General features: G+C 41.3%; 1 protein-coding gene across 1 annotated transcript in view; it reads left to right on the forward strand.

The window, feature by feature from the left end:
• Positions 1-1,053: 1,053 nt before the first annotated feature.
• The window catches only part of LOC122798676 (zinc-binding protein A33-like), a 418,021-nt gene continuing 398,829 nt past the window's right edge, over positions 1,054-20,245 (forward strand). The window contains exon 1 of the mRNA XM_044067768.1: positions 1,054-1,535. Within this exon, the coding sequence (XP_043923703.1) occupies positions 1,092-1,535 (444 nt within the window). The 5' untranslated portion in view covers positions 1,054-1,091. The remainder of the gene's footprint in view (positions 1,536-20,245) is intronic.

Here is a 20,245-nt window from a genome sequence, read left to right on the forward strand (position 1 = left end):
AATAATCCATGGAGTATAGGGATGTGAGTTTTATTTCCTGCTGGCTTTATTTATTTAACATTTGTTTACTAGGAAAGTCCAACTTGGAACAAAGCCAATTTTCAGCAGAGGCCTGGGTAGAAACTGTAACATGAGAGGAAACTGGAGCACCCGGAGGGAACCTACATGAATGCAGGGAGGATATGCAGACTCCACACAGAAGGCACCCCAGCTGAGAATTGAACTGGAGAACCTTTCTCTGTGAAGCAACAATGCTACTGCTGCATCACTGTGCTTCTTGGGCTCAAAGTTTGCCAGTCTGGTGGACATCCTAATAAAATATTTTCTCTTTCAAATGCTTATTCCTTAAATAACCCAGTTTATTTTATTTTATTTATTTATCAGGTAAACCCACTAGGAACTACCCTATCTTTAAGGGTGACTTGGGACTTGTGTTCAGGTAAGTGACCTCTCAGAGTCAGAGTGGACAGATGCAAACTGCCAGTATCAAACCCAAGACTCAGATAAAGCAGAGTAAGACATCATGCACTAAACTGTCAGTGTATTACCTAATCCCAGTAAATACATGTAAATAAAATAAAACAAAATTCAATGATTTTGTCGAACAGCAAATTTACAGAGAAGCACTCTCAGTGTAATGTGAACCCACAGACAAAAAAAAAATCAAATTAAGAGCACACGTGGATTAAGCAACAACAAGACAGTGAAGATTAATAAATGATAGGGAAATATGTGGCACATTCATTCAGTCACGGAAGGTTAAAGGACTGATCTAGTTAGCTGAATTTATTCATGCAGATCTAGAGAAAAACAGCAACACTTTCAAGGTTAGAAACAACTGCTTCAGTGTAGGTGTGAAACAGATAAAAGAAATGTAAGTATGACCATGTTTTTGTAGATATATATTAAGTAACTCTTCTTCACAACAACAAAACAGTAGTTTGTTTTCAATAAAGAACATTGTCACTTTAAGGAAAATTGGTACTCATTTCCCATGTATCTGCATATCACATGGTATAGAACCAGGAAATGCTGTTGTCTAAACTCATTTTTCTTTAGGTAAATGAAATTAAAAGCAGAGTGCTAAAAGAATGGCAGCTGGTAAACCATTACATGATCTAGCTGAGGATTTATTGTGTTCAGTTTGTCTGGACTTGTTTAAAGAAGCTGTAGTGCTGGAATGTGGACACAGTTTTTGTAAATCCTGCATAGATAAAGTCTGGGACAGTGAGAAAATTCCCTCCTGTCCTGAATGCAGAGAGGTATTCTCATCTAAAAAGTACACAGTGAACTGGCAGTTATGCAAAGCTGTAGAGAGTAGTCAGAGGTCACGGCAGTATGAGAAAGAAGAAATACCAAACCAGGAGCAAAAAAGTCACTACCTGCTTGGGTCACATGAGTGCACAGAGCACAAAGAGGTGTTGAAAGTGTTCTGTCAAGACGATGGCTGTCCTGTGTGTGTTATCTGTATGATATCATCTAAACATAAAGGGCATACATTCATACCCATATTGGAAGCAACCAGCATGTTTCAGGTGAGGTCAACTGTAAGCAAATTCAGAAAACATTTTCATTTTTATAGCTGTTCACATTAGTAAGTTCTTGATGCACTTAATACTGTGCATTCAGATGTTGTAATGTATTTATTTATGACAAAAGCAAGTGACTGGACTGTATGGACACATTTATTTTCAAGCACTTAAAAACAGACAGCACAAAATAGAGCATGATAGATTATAAATGAAAAAGTAAAGTAGAACTGAAGAAATGTTACATCTATATATGTCTGTAATTCAGCACATGACTACAGGTTACCCTGTATATATACACGGTGAGCAAACCTGAATGGCATGCATCAGCAGCAAAACAGTTCTGCTTATGTGTAATTTATGTTATTCCACACTAATGGTTGTCATTCTTTTCAATTAACAGCTTAAGGCTGTTTGTGAATAAATTAATGTTAAATGCCCTTTCAGTGCTCAAAAATGCTTTAAGCCTTTTGGTGAATAGACTGATGTTAGACAGAGGCTGTCCTACCCTGTGGCTGGCTAGCTGGTTTAGAACCTTCTGCTTTAAAATGTTTCACCAAATGTATCTGCTTTTCATGGATCACTGATATTAACACCTCATTAGATAGTACACATAACCTGCCACAAAGATGAAATGTCATATGACTTTGTGTTACCATACACATGTTCAGTGCATTAGTACAACAGTCCTTTGTATAACATGTGCCAGACTTCTGTTTAATGTGAATTGTACTTATTTATTAACAGATAAAGAAAGAAAAATACTACCAAACTGACACATTGATTAGCTCTGTAACTCAAACGGGTAAAGTCTTGATTGTAGTCTGCCTGATATGGCACTTGTTAGAGATTCAGGTGTCGGTGCAGTTGATAGGGGACACTAAAACTGACTTTTTCATCTAGGGCAGGGAGGCTGGCTGATTCTCTGGAATACCAGCACCTGAAAAACTGAAAGTGAGGTGAACAATATGCAGCATATAGACTGGGAAGATGTGCCTGGGTCTGCCAGACTGCATCCAGATATCTTTCATGGAGTTTGTGTGGTAATCTGCATGCTGACAGGAGAAACAGAGCAGGTTCTCACACCTATAGATGTGCTTATCAGTTGCCAGGGTAAGGTTAGGGCCAGAAAAAGAAAGAGACCCTTTGACTTCCTGCACTGTGGCCAGCTCTAGAGTTGATGACTCAGAATGAATGGCACATTAACAGTTGAAGAGTGATGGTGGGTGGGCTGAGGTTTAATGGCCAGTGGGCACATGGAAAGAAAAAAAAGTATTTTAAAAAACTAACACACTGACAAGTAAGCACCAGAGATGACTTCTTCTTTCGGCTTTTCAAAGTTAGGGTTGCCACAGCAGATCACCTGTCTGCTCATGATTGGCAGTGGAGTTTTTATGGTGTCGAGTTGCCAGCCCGGTGCCCAACCTTCCACTGAAGACACACACATGCACCCGCTCATGCCTAGGGTCAATTTAGTGTGCCCAATCCACCTACAGCATGTCTTTGGAATGTGGGAGGAAATCAGAGCACCAGGTGGAAACCCATGTGACCACAGGGAGGACATGCAGACTCTGCACACTAGTGTCTTTTTATACAGAGAGAATATGCATTTACAGACCTTTCCAAATAAACAAAAATGGATTGGCAATATAGGTGCAGGGGAAACAAGGATTCTATGGGGAATTGTGAGCACAGGGAATCTGTATTTCAGATATGAGTGTGGGTGTGTTTAGTGCAAAACATTCAAGATGTTTCTTGTACTGACATGTGAATATATTAGAGACAGTATGACGTTCTGAGGTCTCCTTATTGGACAGAATTGTGCAGCAGGGTTTCTCCATGAAGCCAGGCCTTCCTGGAGAGAGATTGCAGTAGTTTTATGTGAATGTCCTTCTGGAGACTATGTGGCAGTTCCCAATGGAAGATTTCTCTGTGTCTCATAAATGTATGGAGTCTTTTATGCCACTGTTATTCATGGCTGACCTTTCTCCTGCAGAGCACACTTTCACCTCTGATCATTTCCAGAAACTAGAAGCTCAGTGGTACATCACAGATGCTCAGTGTTTCTAGCAGCAATTTTTCCATGCCTCATAGGATGTCCCTGGACATAGCAATGCTTAAACTTCAATAGAAATGCATTGCTATTGGCTGGGATGCTGGGCCTGATGGCAAGGGGCATTACTGTAATTTCTTGATTAGGCAGGATGATAAGCACTGCCTTCTGTTTAACCTTTATTTGAAGTTTGGTCCACTCCATACTGTGCCTCATAACACATCTTCTGAGATTGTCACCATAGTTTTGGAACATTAGAACAGTGTAATCATTTGTAGTTACCACAGGGAAGCTATGATTGATTGATTTGATTACCCATTCATAAAATAACAGATGATAAATGCTGGTAACAGATTTACCTCCTTGTCCTCTGCTATTTCCTCCACATGACAGATGAGGCACTATGTGCTGCATATGATCTTGTTGATGGACCAGGGTGGTATTACTGTATGTTCTTGGTGATGCACTACACTGGTATATCTGTTGTCATTGTATACAACAATGATCTGAGCAGGTGCTGCACAAGGGTGGCATTACTGTATGTTCTTGGAGATGCACTACACTGGTATATCTGTTGTCATTGTATACACCAATGATCTGTGCGGTGCTGCACAAGGGTGGTATTGCTGTATATTGTTGGTGATACACGACACTGGTATATCTGTTGTCATTGTATACATCAATGATCTGTGTGGTATTGCACTAAGGTGGTATTACTGTATGTTACTGGTGATGCACTACACTGGTATATCTGTTGTCCTTGTGTACACCAATGATTTGTGTGGTGCTGCACAAGGGTGGCATTAATGCATGTTATTGGTGATGCACTACACTGGTATATCTGTTGTCCTTGTATACACCAATGATCTGTGCGGTGCTGCACAAGGGTGGTATAGCTGTATGTTCTTGGTGATGGACCAGGGTGGTATTGCTGTATGTTCTTGGTGATGGATCAGGGTGGTATTACTGTATGTTCTTGGAGATGCACTACACTGGTATATATGTTGTCCTTGTATACACCAATGATCTGTGTGGTGCTGCACGAGGGTGGTATTGCTGTATGTTCTTGGTGATGGACCAGGGTGGTATTGCTGCATTTTCTTGGTGATAGACCAGGATGGTATTACTGTATGTTCTTGGTGATGCACTACACTGGTATAGTTGTTGTCCTTGTATACACCAATGATCTATGTGGTGTGGCACAAGGGTATTATTACTGTATATTAGTGGTGATGCACTACACTGATATATCTGTTGTCATTGTATACACCAATGATCTGTGCTATGCTACACAGGGGCAGTATTGTGCTACTGTTTATGGGTGATGACCAGGGTGGTATTACTGGTATATGTGTTATTGGTACACACCGGTATCTGTTGTTCTGTTGTCCAACAATCTGTGCAGTGCTACTACATGCATAAGGGTAATTGGTATGTATGTGGACCAGATGGACCAGGTTACCATTACTGTTTATTTATTTGATTATAAGGTGGTATAGCTGTTGTCCTTGTATACAAAATGATCTGTGTGGTGCTGCACAAGGGTGGTATTGCTGTATGTTCTTGGTGATGGACCAGGGTGGTATTACTGTATATTATTGGTGATGCACTACACTGGTATATCTGTTGTCCTTGTATACACCAATGATCTGTGCGGTGCTGCACAAGGGTGGTATTACTGTATGTTATTGGTGATGCACTACACTGGTATATCTGTTGTCCTTGTATACACCAATGATCTGTGTGGTGCTGCACAAGGGTGGTATTGCTGTATGTTCTTGGTGATGGACCAGGGTGGTATTACTGTATATTATTGGTGATGCACTACACTAGTATATCTGTTGTCTTTGTATACACCAATGATCTGTGTGGTGCTCTGCACGGGTGGTATTGCTTTCTGTTCTTGGTGATGGACCAGTGTGGTATTGCTGTATCTTACTGGAGATGCACTACACTGGTATACCTTTTCTCCTTGTATACACCAGTGATCGGTTTGGTGCTGCACAAGGGTAGTATTGGTGTATGTTCTTGGTGATGGACCAGGGTGGTATTACTGTATGTTATTGGTGATGCACTACACTGGTATATCTGTTGTCCTTGTATACACCAATGATCTGTGTGGTGCTGCACAAGGGTGGTATTACTGTATGTTATTGGTGATGCACTACACTGGTATATCTGTTGTCCTTGTATACACCAATGATCTGTGCGGTGCTGCACAAGGGTGGTATTACTGTATGTTCTTGGTGATGGACCAGGGTGGTATTACTGTATGTTATTGGTGATGCACTACACTGGTATTTCTGTTATCCTTGTATTCACCAATGATCTGTGCGGTGTTGCACAAGGGTGGTATTGCTGTATTTTCTTGGTGATGATTATCACTTATATATCTGTTGTCCTTGTACACACCAATGATCTGTGCGATGCTGCACATGGTTGGTATTACTGTATTTTCTTGGTGATGCCCTACACTGGTATATGTGTTCATGTATACACCAGTGATCTGTGCGGTGCTGAACAAGGGTGGGATTGCTGTATGTTATTGGTAATACACTACACTGGTATATCTTTTGTCCTTGTACAAATCAATAATCTCTGCAGTGCTGCTCAAGGGTGGTATTACATTATGATATTTGTGATGCACTACACTGGTATATCAGTTGTACTTGTATACATCAATGATGTGTGCGGTACTGCACAAAGGTTGGTATTATTGTACGTTATTAGTGATGCACTACACTGCTATATCTGTTGTCTTTGTATAGAGCAATGATCTGTACAGGGCTGCACAAGGGTAGTATTGCTGTATGTTCAAGTTGATGGATCAGGGAGGTATTACTGTATGTTCTGGGTGCTGCACAACACTGGTATAACTGTTGTACTAGTATACACTAATGATCTGGCGGTATATATGTTGCCCTTTTATACACCAATGAACTGTGCAGTGCTGCACAAGGGTGTTATTGTTGTATGTTATTGGTGATGGATCAGGGTGGTATTACTGTATGTTATTGGTGATGCACTACACTGGTATATCTGTTGTTCTTGAGTACACCAATGATCTTTGTTGTGCTGCACAAGGGTGGTATTGCTGTCTGTTCTTGGTGATTGACCAGGGTGGTATTACTCTATCTTACAGGAGATGCACTACAATGATATATCGGTTGTCCTTTTATACAACAATGATCTGTTCAGTGCTGCACAAGGGTGGTATTAGTGTATGTTCTTGGTGATGGACCAGAGTTGTATTACTGTATGTTATTGGTGATGCACTACACTTGTATATATGTTGTCCTTGTATACACTAATAATCTGTGCGGTGATGCACAAGGTTGGTATTACTGTATGTTCTTTGTGATGCACTCCACTGGTATATCTGCTGTCCTTGTATACACCAATGATCTGTGTGGTGCTGCACAAGGATGGTATTGCTGTATGTTTTTTGTAATGCACTACACTGGTATATATGTTGTCCTTTTATACACCAATGATCTGTGCAGTGCTGCACAAGGGTGGTATTGCTGTATGTTATTGGTGATGGACCAGGGTGGTATTACTGTATGTTATTACTGATGCACCGCACTGGTATACAACAATGATCTGTTTGGTGCTGCACAAGGGCGGTATTGGTGTATGTTCTTGGTGATATACCAGAGTTTATTACTTTATGTTATTGGTGATGCACTACACTGGTATATCTGTTGTCCTTGTATACACCAATGATCTGTGCGGTGCTGCACAAATGTGGTATTGCTGTCTGTTCTTGGTGATGGGCCAGGGAGGTATTATTCTATGTTATTGGAAATGCACTACACTGGTATATCTGTTGTCATTTTATACACCAAAGATCTGTTCGGTTCTGCACAAGGGTGGTATTGCTGTCTGTTCTTGGTTATGGGCCAGGGTGGTATTACTCTGTGTTACTGGAGATGCACTACACTGGTATATCAGTTGTCTTTTTATACACTAATGATTTGTTCGGTGCTGCACAAGGGTGGTATTGGTGTATGTTCTTGGTGATGGGACAGAGTGTATTACTGTATGTTATTGGTGATGCACTACACTGGTATATCTGTTGTCATTGTATACACAATGATCTGTGTGGTGCTGCACAAGCATGACATTGCTGTATGTTCTTGGTGATGGGCCAGGGTGGTATTACTGTGTGTTCTTAGTTATGCAGTACACTGGTATTTCTGTTGTTCTTGTATTCTCCAGTGATCTGTGTGGTGCTGCACAAGGGTGCTATTGCTGCATGTTCTTGGTGATGGATGAGGGTGGTATTACTGTATGGTATTGGGGATGCACTACACTGGTTTAGCTGTTGTCATTATATGCTCTAATGATCTGTGCAGTGCTGCACATGGGTGGTATTACTGTATATTTTTTGAAACACTATACTGGTATATCTGCTGTTCTTGTGTACACCAATGATCTGTGCAGTGCTGCACAAGGATGGTATTGTTGTATGCTATTGGTGATGGACCAGGGTGGTATTACTCTATGTTCTTGGTGGTGCACTACACTGGTATAATTCTTGTATACACCACTAATCTGTGCGGTGCTGCAAAATGGAGGTATTATTGTATGTTATTGGTGATGGACCGAGGTGGTATTACTGTATGTTATTGATGATGCACTACACTGGTATATCCTTTGTCCTTTTATGCGCCAGTGATCTCTGTGGTGTTGTACAAGGGTGGTATTAGTGTATTTTTTGGTGATGCACTACAGTGGTATATCTGTTGTCCTTTTAAACACCAACGATCTCTGCGGTGCTGCACAAGGGTGGTATTGTTGTATGTTCTTGGTGATGCACAACACTGGAGTATCTGTTGTCACTGTATGCACCAATGATCTGTGTGGTGCTGCACAAGGGTGGTATTACTGTATGTTCTTGGTGGTGCTCTACACTGGTGTGTCTGTTGTCCTTGTATACACCAATGATCTGTGCAGTGCTGCAAAGGGTAGTATTGCTGTATGTTATTGTTGATAGACCAGGGAGGTATTACTGTATGTTCATGGTCCTGCACTACACTGCTATATCTGTTGTCCTTGTATACACATATGATCTGTGCCATGCTGCACAGGGGAGGTATTGCCGTATGTTATTGGTGATGGACCAGGGTGGTATTACTGTATGTTATTGGTGCAGCACTACATAAGTATATCTGTTGTCCTTGTATACAACAATGATCTGTGTGGTGCTACACAAGGGTGGTATTACTGTATGTTATTGGTGATACACTGCACTGCTATATCTGTTGTCCTTGTATACACCAATGATCTGTGTGGTGCTGCATAACAGTGGTATTACTATATGTTGTTGGTGATTGAACAGGGTGTTATTATTGTATGTTCTTGGTGATGCCCTATATTGGTATATCTGTTATTCTTGTATACATCAATGATCTGTGTGATGCTGCTCAAGGGTGGTATTGCTGTATGCTCTTGGCGACGGACCAGGGTGGTATTGCTATATATTATTGGTGATGCACTACACTGGTATATCTGTTGTCCTTGTATACACCAATGATCTGTGCATTGCTGCACAAGGGAGGTATTACTGTATGTTATTTGTGATGGACCAGGGTGGTATTACTGTACGTTATTGGTGATGCACTACACTGGTATTTCTGTTGTCCTTGTATACAACAATGATCTGTGCAGTGCTGCACAAGTGTTGTATTACTGTATGTTACTGGTGAAGCACTATACTGGTATATATGTTGTCCTTTTATACAACAATGATCTGTGCAGTGCTGCACAAGGGTGGTATTGGTGTATGTTATGGTGATGGACCAGGGTGGTATTACTGTATCTTACTGGAGATGCACTACACTGGTATACCTTTTCTCTTTGTAAACACCAGTGATCTGTTTGGTGCTGCACAACGGTAGTATTGGTGCATGTTCTTGGTGATGGACCAGGGTGGTATTACTGTATCTTACTGGAGATGCACTACACTGGTATATCTGTTCTCCATGTATACAAAAGTGATCTGTTTGGTGCTGCACAAGGGTAGTATTGGTGTATGTTCTTGGTGATGGACCAGGATGGTATTACTGTATGTTATTGGTGATACTCTACACTGGTATATCTGTTGTCTTTGTATACACCAATGATCTGTGTGGTTCTGCACAAGGGTGGTATTACTGCATGTGCTTGGTGATGCACTCTACTGGTAGATCCATTGTACTTGTATACACCAATGATCTGTGCGGTGCTGCAAAAGGGTGGTATTACTGTATGTTATTGGTGAGCCACCAGGCTGGTATTACTGTCTGTTCTTGGTGATGCAGTACACTGGTATTTCTGTTATCCTTGTATTCACCAATGATCTGTGCGGTGTTGCACAAGGGTGGTATTGCTGTATTTTCTTGGTGATGATTATCACTTATATATCTGTTGTCACTGTATAAACCAATGATCTGTGCGGTTCTGCACAAGGGTGGTATTACTGTATTTTCTTGGTGATGCCCTACACTGGTATATCTGTTCATGTATACCCCAGTGATCTGTGTGGTGCTGAACAAGGGTGGGATTGCTGTATGTTATTGGTAATGCACTACACTGGTATATCTTTTGTCCTTGTACAAATCAATAATCTCAGCAGTGCTGCTCAAGGGTGCTATTACATTATGATATTTGGCATGCAATACACTGGTATATCTGTTGTCCTTGTATACATCAATGATGTGTGCGGTGCTGCACAAGGTTGGTATTGTACGTTATTGGTGATGCACTACACTGCTATATCTGTTGTCTTTGTATAGAGCAATGATCTGTACAGGGCTGCACAAGGGAAGTATTGCTGTATATTCATGTTGATGGATCAGGGAGGTATTACTGTATGTTCTTGGTGCTGCACAACACTGGTATATCTGTTGTACTAGTATACACCAGTGAACTGGCGGTGCGATACAAGGTAGGTATTACTGTATGGTATTGGTGATAGACTACTCTGGTATATCTGTTGTCGTTGTATAGACATATGATGTGTGCCATGCTGCACATGGGAAGTATTGCTGTATGTTATTGGTGATGGACTAGGGTGGTATTACTGCATGTTACTGGTGATGCACTACACTGGTATATCTGTTGTCCTTGTATACACCAATGATCTGTGTGGTGCTGCACAAGGGTGGTATTACTGTATGTTATTGGTGATGCACTACACTGGTATATCTGTTGTCCTTGTATACACCAAGGATCTGTGCGGCGCTGCACAAGGTAGGTATTACTGCATGTTATTTGTGATGAACCAGGGTGGTATTACTATATGTTCTTGGTGATGCACTACACTGGTATTTCTGATGTCCTTGTATACAACAATGATCTGTACAGTGCTGCAAAAGGGTGGTATTACTGTATGTTACTGTTGATGCACTACACTGGTATATATGTTGTCCTTTTATACACCAGTGATCTGTGCAGTGCTGCACAAGGGTGGTATTGCTGTACATATAGGTGATGGACCAGGGTGGTATTACTGTATGTTATTGGTGATGCACTACACTGGTATATCTGTTGTTCTTGTGTACACCGATGATCTGTACGGTGCTGCACGAGGTTGGTATTACTGTATTTTCTTGGTGATGCACTACAGTGGTATATCTGTTCTTGTATACACCAATGATCTGTGCGGTGCAGAACAAGGGTGGGATTGCTGTATGTTATTGGTAATGCACTACACTGGTATATATTTTGTCCTTGTTTACACCAATGATCTGACTGCAGTGCTTTACAATGGTGGTATTACTGTATGTTATTGGTGATGCATGACACTGGTATATCTGTTGTCCTTGTACAAACCAATGATCTCTGCAGTGCTGCACAAGGGTGGTATTACATTATGATATTTGTCATGCACTACACTGGTATATCTGTTGTCCTTGTATACACCAGTGATCTGTGTGGTGCTGCATAAGGGTGGTATTACTATATGTTGTCGGTGACTGAACTGGGTGTTATTATTGTATGTTCTTGGTGATGCCCTACATTGGTATATCTGTTATCCTTGTATGCACCAATGATCTGTGTGATGCTGCACTAGGGTGGTATTGCTATATTCTGTGGGTGATGGACCAGGGTTGTACTACTATATATTATTGGTGATGCGCTACACTGATATATCTATTGTCCTTGTATACACCAATGATCTGTGTAATGCAGCACACGGGTGGTATTACTGTATGTTACTGGTGAAGCAGTACACTGGTATATATGTTGCCCTTTTATACAGCAATGATCTGTGCAGTGCTGCACAAGGGTGTTATTGCTCTATTTTATTAGTGATGGATCAGGGTGGTATTACTGTATGTTATTGGTGATGCACTACACTGGTATATCAGTTGTCTTTTTATACACTAATGATTTGTTCGGTGCTGTACAAGGGTGGTATTGGTGTATGTTCTTGGTGATGGGACAGAGTGTATTACTGTATGTTATTGATGATGCACTACACTGGTATATCTGTTGTCATTGTATACACAATGATCTGTGTGGTGTTGCACAAGCATGGCATTGCTGTATGTTCTTGGTGATGGACCAGGGTGGTATTACTGTGTGTTCTTAGTTATGCAGTACACTGGTATTTCTGTTGTCCTTGTATTCTCCAGTGATCTATGTGGTGCTGCACAAGGGTGCTATTGCTGCATGTTCTTGGTGATGGATGAGGGTGGTATTACTGTATGGTATTGGGGATGCACTACACTGGTTTAGCTGTTGTCATTATATGCTCTAATGATCTGTGCAGTGCTGCACATGGGTGGTATTACTGTATATTTTTTGAAACACTATACTGGCATATCTGCTGTCCTTGTATACACCAATGATCTGTGCAGGGCTGCACAAGGGTGGTATTGTTGTATGCTATTGGTGATGGACCAGGGTGGCATTACTCTATGTTCTTGGTGGTGCACTACACTGATATAATTCTTGTCCTTGTATACACCACTAATCTGTGCGGTGCTGCAAAAGGGAGGTATTATTGTATGTTATTGGTGATGGACCGGGGTGGTATTACTGTATGTTATTGGTGATGCACTACACTGGTATATCTGTTGTTCTTGAGTACACCAATGATCTGTGTTGTGCTGCACAAGGGTGGTATTGCTATCTGTTCTTGGTGATTGACCAGGGTGGTATTACTCTATCTTACAGGAGATGCACTACAATGATATATCGGTTGTCCTTTTATACAACAATGATCTGTTCAGTGCTGCACAAGGGTGGTATTAGTGTATGTTCTTGGTGATGGACCAGAGTTGTATTACTGTATGTTATTGGTGATGCACTACACTTGTATATATGTTGTCCTTGTATACACCAATGATCTGTGCGGTGCTGCACTAGGGTGGTATTACTGTATGTTACTGGTGAAGCACTACACTGGTATATATGTTGTCCTTGTATACACCAATGATCTGTGTGGTGCTGCACAAGGGTGGTATTGCTGTATGTTCTTTGTAATGCACTACACTGGTATATATGTTGTTCTTTTATACACCAATGATCTGTGCAGTGCTGCACAAGGGTGGTATTGGTGTATGTTCTTGGTGATGGACCAGAGTTTATTACTGTATGTTATTGGTGATGCACTACACTGGTATATCTGTTGTCCTTGTATACACCAATGATCTGTGCGGTGCTGCACAAGTGTGGTATTGCTGTCTGTTCTTGGTGATGGGCCAGGGAGGCATTATTCTATGTTATTGGAAAGGCACTACACTGGTATATCTGTTGTCATTTTATACACCAAAGATCTGTTCGGTTCTGCACAAGGGTGGTATTGCTGTCTATTCTTGGTTATGGACCAGGGTGGTATTACTCTGTGTTACTGGAGATGCACTACACTGGTATATCAGTTGTATTTTTATACACTAATGATTTGTTCAGTGCTGCACAAGGGTGGTATTGGTGTATGTTCTTGGTGATAGGAAAGAGTGTATTACTGTATGTTATTGGTGATGCACTACACTGGTATAGCTGTTGTCATTGTATACACAATGATCTGTGTGGTGCTGCACAACCATGGCATTGCTGTATGTTCTTGGTGATGGACCAGGGTGGTATTACTGTGTGTTCTTATTTATGCAGTACACTGGTATTTCTGTTGTCCTTGTATTCTCCAGTTATCTGTGTGGTGCTGCACAAGGGTGCTATTGCTGCATGTTCTTGGTGATGGATGAGGGTGGTATTACTGTATGGTATTGGGGATGCACTACACTGGTTTAGCTGTTGTCATTATATGCTCTAATGATCTGTGCAGTGCTGCACATGGGTGGTATTACTGTATATTTTTTGAAACACTATACTGGTATATCTGCTGTCCTTGTATACACCAATGCTCTGTGCAGTGCTGCACAAGGGTGGTATTGTTCTATGCTATTGGTGATGGACCAGGGTGGCATTACTCTATGTTCTTGGTGGTGCACTACTTTGGTATAATTCTTGTCCTTGTATACACCACTAATCTGTGCGGTGCTGCAAAAGGGAGGTATTATTGTATGTTATTGGTGATGGACCGGGGTGGTATTAATGTATGTTATTGGTGATGAACTACACTGGTATATCCTTTGTCCTTTTATGCACCAGTGATCTCTGTGGTGCTGTACAAGGGTGTTATTAGTGTATATTTTTGGTGATGCACTACAGTGGTATATTTGTTGTCCTTTTAAACACCAATGATCTGTGCAGTGCTGCACAAGGGTGGTATTGTTGTATGTTCTTGGTGATGCACAACACTGGAATATCTGTTGTCACTGTATGCACCAATGATCTGTGTGGTGCTGCACAAGGGTGGTATTACTGTATGTTCTTGGTGGTGCTCTACACTGGTTTGTCTGTTGTCCTTGTATACACCAATGATCTGTGCAGAGCTGCAAAGGGTGGTATTGCTCTATGTTATTGGTGATGCACTGCACTGGTATATCTGTTTTGTTTTTGTATACACCAATTTTCTGTGCGGTGCTGAACAAGGGTGGTATTGCTGTATGTTATTGGTGATGCCCTACAATGGTATATCTGCTGTCTTTGTATACACCAATGATCTGTGCTGTGCTGCACAAGGGTAGTATTGCTGTATGTTCTTGGTGATGGACCAGGGTGGTATTACTGTATGTTATTGGTGATGCACTACACTGGTATATCTGTTGTCCTTCTATACACCAATGATTTGTGCAGTGCTACACCATGGTGGTATTACTTTATGATATTGGTGATGCACTACACTCATATATCTGTTGTCCATGTATACACCAATGATCTATGCGGTTCTGCACAAGGGTGGTATTACTCTATGTTATTGCTGATGCACTACACTGGTATATCTGCTGTCCTTGTGCAGCACAAGTGTGGTGTTACTGTATGTTATTGGTGATGGACCAGGGTGGTATTACTTTATGTTCTTGGTGAAGCAATACACTGGTATATCTGTTGTCCTTTTATACACCAATGACCTGTGCGGTGCTGTACAAGGGTGGCATTACTGTATGTTATTGGTGATGCACTACACTGCTATATCTGTTGTTCTTGTATACACAAATCATTTGTGTGGTGCTGCACAAGGGTGGTATTGATGCATGTTATTGGTGCTGGATCAGTGAGGTATTAATGTATGTTCGTGATGCTGCACTACACTGGTATATCTGTTGTCCTTGTATACACCAATAATCTGTGCAGTGCTGCCCAAGGGTAATATTAGTTTATGTTTATGGTGATGGACTAGGGTAGTTTTACTGTTTGTTATTGGTGATGGATTACTATGGTATATCTGTTGTCCATGTATATACGAAGGATCTGTTCGGTGCTGCACATGGGTGGTATTACTGTATGTTATTGGTGATGAACTACACTGGTATATCTTTTGTTCTTGTATACACAAATGATCTGTGTGATGCTGCACAAGGGTGGTATTGATATATGTTATTGGTTATGGATCAGTGAGGTATTACTGTATGTTATTGGTGATGCACTACACTGGTATATCTGTTGTCCTTGTATACACCAATGATCTGTGCACTGCTGCACAAGCGTGGCATTACTGTATGTTATTGGTGATGCAGTACAGTGGTACATCTGTTGAGCTTTTAAGCACCAATGATCTGTGTGGTGCTGCACAAGTGTGGTATTACTGTATGTTATTGGTGATGCACTATACTGGTATATCTGTTATCTTTGTATACACCAATGATCTGTGCGGTGCTGCACGTGTGGCATTACTATATGTTATTGGTGATGCACTACACTGGTATATCTGGGTTCAGTGTATACACCAATGATCTTTGCGATGCTGCAAAAGGGTGGTATTATTGTATGTTATTGGTGATGGACCGGGGTGGTAGTACTGTATGTTATTGGTGATGTACTACACTTGTATATATGTTGTCCTTGTATACACCAATGATCTGTGCGGTGATGCACAAGGTAGGTATTACTGCATGTTCTTAGTGAAGCACTACACTGGTATATATGTTGTCCTTTTATACACCAATGATCTGTGCAGTGCTGCACAATGGTTGTATTGCTGTATGTTATTAGTGATGGACCACGGTGGTATTACTGTATGTTATTAGTGATGCACTGCACTGGTATACAACAATGATCTGTTTGGTGCTGCACAAGGGTGGTTTTGGTGTATGTTCTTGGTGATCGACCAGAGTTTATTACTGTATGTTATTGGTGATGCACACACTGGTATATATGTTGTCCTTGTATACACCAATGATCTGTGCGGTGATGCACAAGGTTGGTATTACTGTATGTTCTTAGTGATGCACTACACTGGTTATCTTTTGTCCTTGTATACAGCAGTGATCTGTGCGGTGCTGTGCAAGGGTGGTATTGCTGTCTGTTCTTGGTTGTGGGCCAGGGTGGTATTATTCTATGTTACTGGAAATGCACTACACTGGTATATCTGTTGTCAGTTTATACACCAAAGATCTGTTTGGTTCTGCACAAGGGTGGTATTGCTGTCTGTTCTTGGTTATGGACCAGGGTGGTATTACTCTGTGTTACTGGAGATGCACTACACTGGTATATCTGTTGTCCTTTTATACACTAATGATTTGTTTGGTGCTGCACAAGGGTGGTATTGGTGTATGTTCTTGGAGATGGAACAGGATGTATTACTGTATGTTATTGGTGATGCACTGCACTGGTATATCTGTTGTCCTTGTATACACCAATGATCTGTGTGGTGCTGCACAAGCGTGTCATTGTTGTATGTTCTTGGTGATGGTCCAGGGTGGTATTACTGTGTGTTCATAGTTATTCAGTACACTGGTATTTCTGTTGTCCTTGTATTCTCCAATGATCTGTATGGTGCTGCACAAGGGTGCTATTGCTGCATGTTCTTGATGATGGATGAGGTTTGTATTACTGTATGGTATTAGTGATGCACTACACTGGTTTAGCTGTTGTCATTATATGCAACAGTGATCTTTGCAGTGCTGCAAAAGGGTGGTATTACTGTTTATTTTTTGAAACACTATACCGGTATATCTGCTGTCCTTGTACACAGCAATGATCTGTGCAGTGCTGCACAAGGGTGGTATTGTTGTACTCTATTGGTGATGGACCAGGGTGGTATTACTCTATGTTCTTGGTGGTGCACTATACTGGTATAATTATTGTCCTTGTATACACCAATGATCTGTGCGGTGCTGCAAAAGGCTGTTATTATTGTATGTTATTGGTGATTGACTGGGGTGGTATTACTGTATGTTATTGGTGATGCACTACACTGGTATATCTGTTGTCCTTTTAAACACCAATGATCTGTGCTGTGCTGCGCAAGGGTGGTATTGCTGTATGTTCTTGGTGATGCACAACACTGGAATATCTGTTGTCACTGTATGCACCAATGATCTGTGCGGTGCTGCAAAAGGCTGTTATTATTGTATGTTATTGGTGATTGACCGGGGTGGTATTGCTGTATGTTCTTGGTTGTGGTCTACACTGGTGTGTCTGTTGTCCTTGTATACACCAATGATCTGTGCAATGCTGCAAAGGGTGTTATTGCTATATGCTATTGATGATGCACTACACTGGTATATCTGCTGTTTTTGTATACACCAATTTTCTGTGTGGTGCTGAACACGTGTGGTATTTCTGTATGTTATTGGTGATGCCCTACAATGGTATATCTGTAGTCCTTGTATACACCAATGATCTGTGCTGTGCTGCACAAGGGTGGTATTGCTGTATGTTCTTGGTGATGGACCAATGTGGTATTACTGTATGTTATTGGTGATGCACTACACTAGTATATCCGTTGTCCTTCTATACAACAATGATCTGTGCAGTGCTGCACCGTGGTGGTATTACTTTATGATATTGGTGATGCACTGCACTCATATATCTATTGTCCATGTATACACCAATGATCTATATGGTCCTGCACAAGGGTGGTATTACTCTATGTTATTGGTGATGCACTACACTGGTATATCTGTTGTCCTTGTGCTGCACAAGTGTGGTATTACTGTATGTTATTGGTGATGGACCAGGGTGGTATTACTTTATGTTCTTGGTGAAGCAATACACTGGTATATCTGTTGTCCTTTTATACATCGATGACCTGTGCGGTGCTGTACAAGGGTGGTATTGGTGATGCACTACACTGCTATATCTGTTGTTCTTGTATACACAAATCATCTGTGTGGTGCTGCACAAGGGTATTATTGCTGTATGTTATTGGTGCTGGATCAGTGAGGTATTACTGTATGTTCCTGATGCTGCACTACACTGGTATATCTCTTGTCCTTGTATATACCAATGATCAATGTGGTGCTGCCCAAGGGTAATATTACTTTATGTTAATGGTGATGGCCAAGGGTAGTTTTACTGTATGTTATTGGTGATGGATTACTCTGGTATATCTGTTGTCCTTGTATACACCAAGGATCTGTTCTGTGCTGCACATGGGTGATATTACTGTATGTTATTGGTGATGCACTACACTAGTATGTCTTTTGTTCTTGTATGCACCAATGATCTGTGCAGTCCTGCACAAGGATGGTATTGCTGTATGTTCTTGGTGATGGACCAGGGTGGTATTACTGTATGTTCTTGATGATGCACTAGACTGGTATACCTGTTGTCCTTGTATACACCAATGATGTGTTTGAGGCTGCACAAGGGTTGTACTACTGTATTTTCTTGGTTATGAACCAGGGTGGTATTACTGTATGTTATTGGTGATGCACTACACTGGTATATCTGTTATCCTTGTATACACCAATGATCTGTGCAGTGCTGCACAATGGTGGTATTACTGCATGGTATTGGTGATGCACTACACTGCTATATCTGATGTCCTTGTATACACCAATGATCTGTGTGGTGCTGCACAATGGTGGTATTACTTTATGATATTGGTGATGCACTATACTGGTATATTTGTTGTTCGTATATACACCAATGATCTGTGCAGTGCTGCAGAATGGTCTTATTACTTTATGTTATTGATGATGCACTACACTGGTATATCTGGCCTTGTACACATCAATGATCTGTGCAGTGTTGCACCAGGGTAGTTTTACTGTATGTTCTTGGTGATGCACTACACTGGTAAATCTTGTGTCCTTGTATACCCCAATAATCTGTGTGGAGCTGCACAAGGGTGGTATTGCTCTATGTTCTTGGTGAAGGAACAGGGTGGTATTACTGTATGTAACTGGTGATAGGTTCATAGGTTGGTACTAGGCTATCAGCCCTAGGGCCTATACAACCCTAGCCATAACAATTCCCTGGCTATTTCTTCCCACACTATTTACTTCCCTGGACCCCTGTCTAGCAGGGCGACTGACGTGATCCCCGGGGTGAATTTCCTTTCTCCCATCCAATCGTCAAGGTTCCTTTTGAAGAGGACCAAAGAGGCACTCTGCTTGACAAGTATGGGCAATCTTTTCCAGAGTCTGGGGAGTCTCTGGGTCAGGAACCTATCCTTCCAGCATGTTTTGTTTATTGTGATGATAAGGTTTAGAACCCTGGAGCATGTGGCTCTGAGGGATTAGGATTTCTTTAAGTATAGCATGTCCAACAGCTCTGGGTTTGACATGGCCTTGTATGTTAAGCAAAGATCGCCTCTGAGTAGACGATATGCGACAGAGTATAGCTGGAGTTTTTTAAGGGGGTCAGTGTAGGGCATCTGCTTTAGCCCTGTGATTCTTTTAGTGAGGTATTTCTGTGGCCTTTCCAGTTGTTGCAGATGTCTTGAGAGGTACATACCAAACGATGCACTACACTGGTATATCTTTTGTCCTTGTATACACCAGCGATCTGTGCGGTGCTGCACAAGGGTTGTATTGCTCTATGATCTTGGTGATGGACCAGGGTAGTATTACTGTATGTTCTTGGTGATGCATTACACTGGTATATCTGTTGTCCTTGTATACACCAATGATCTGTGCAGTGCTGCACAAGGGTGGTATTACATTATGTTATTGGTGATGCACTACACTGCTATATCTCTTGTCCTTGTATATACCAATGATCTGTGTGGTACTGCACAAGGGTGGTATTGCTGTATGTTATTGGTGATGGATCAGGGAGGTATTACTGTATGTTCTTGGTGCTGCACTACTCTTGCATATCTGTTGTCCTTGTATACACCAGTGATCTGTGTGGTGCTGCACAAGGGTAGTATTACTAT

The sequence above is a fragment of the Protopterus annectens genome, chromosome 3.part1 (genome assembly GCF_019279795.1).
Source record: "Protopterus annectens isolate FY-2018-M chromosome 3.part1, PAN1.0, whole genome shotgun sequence".
NCBI lineage: Eukaryota > Metazoa > Chordata > Ceratodontiformes > Protopteridae > Protopterus > Protopterus annectens.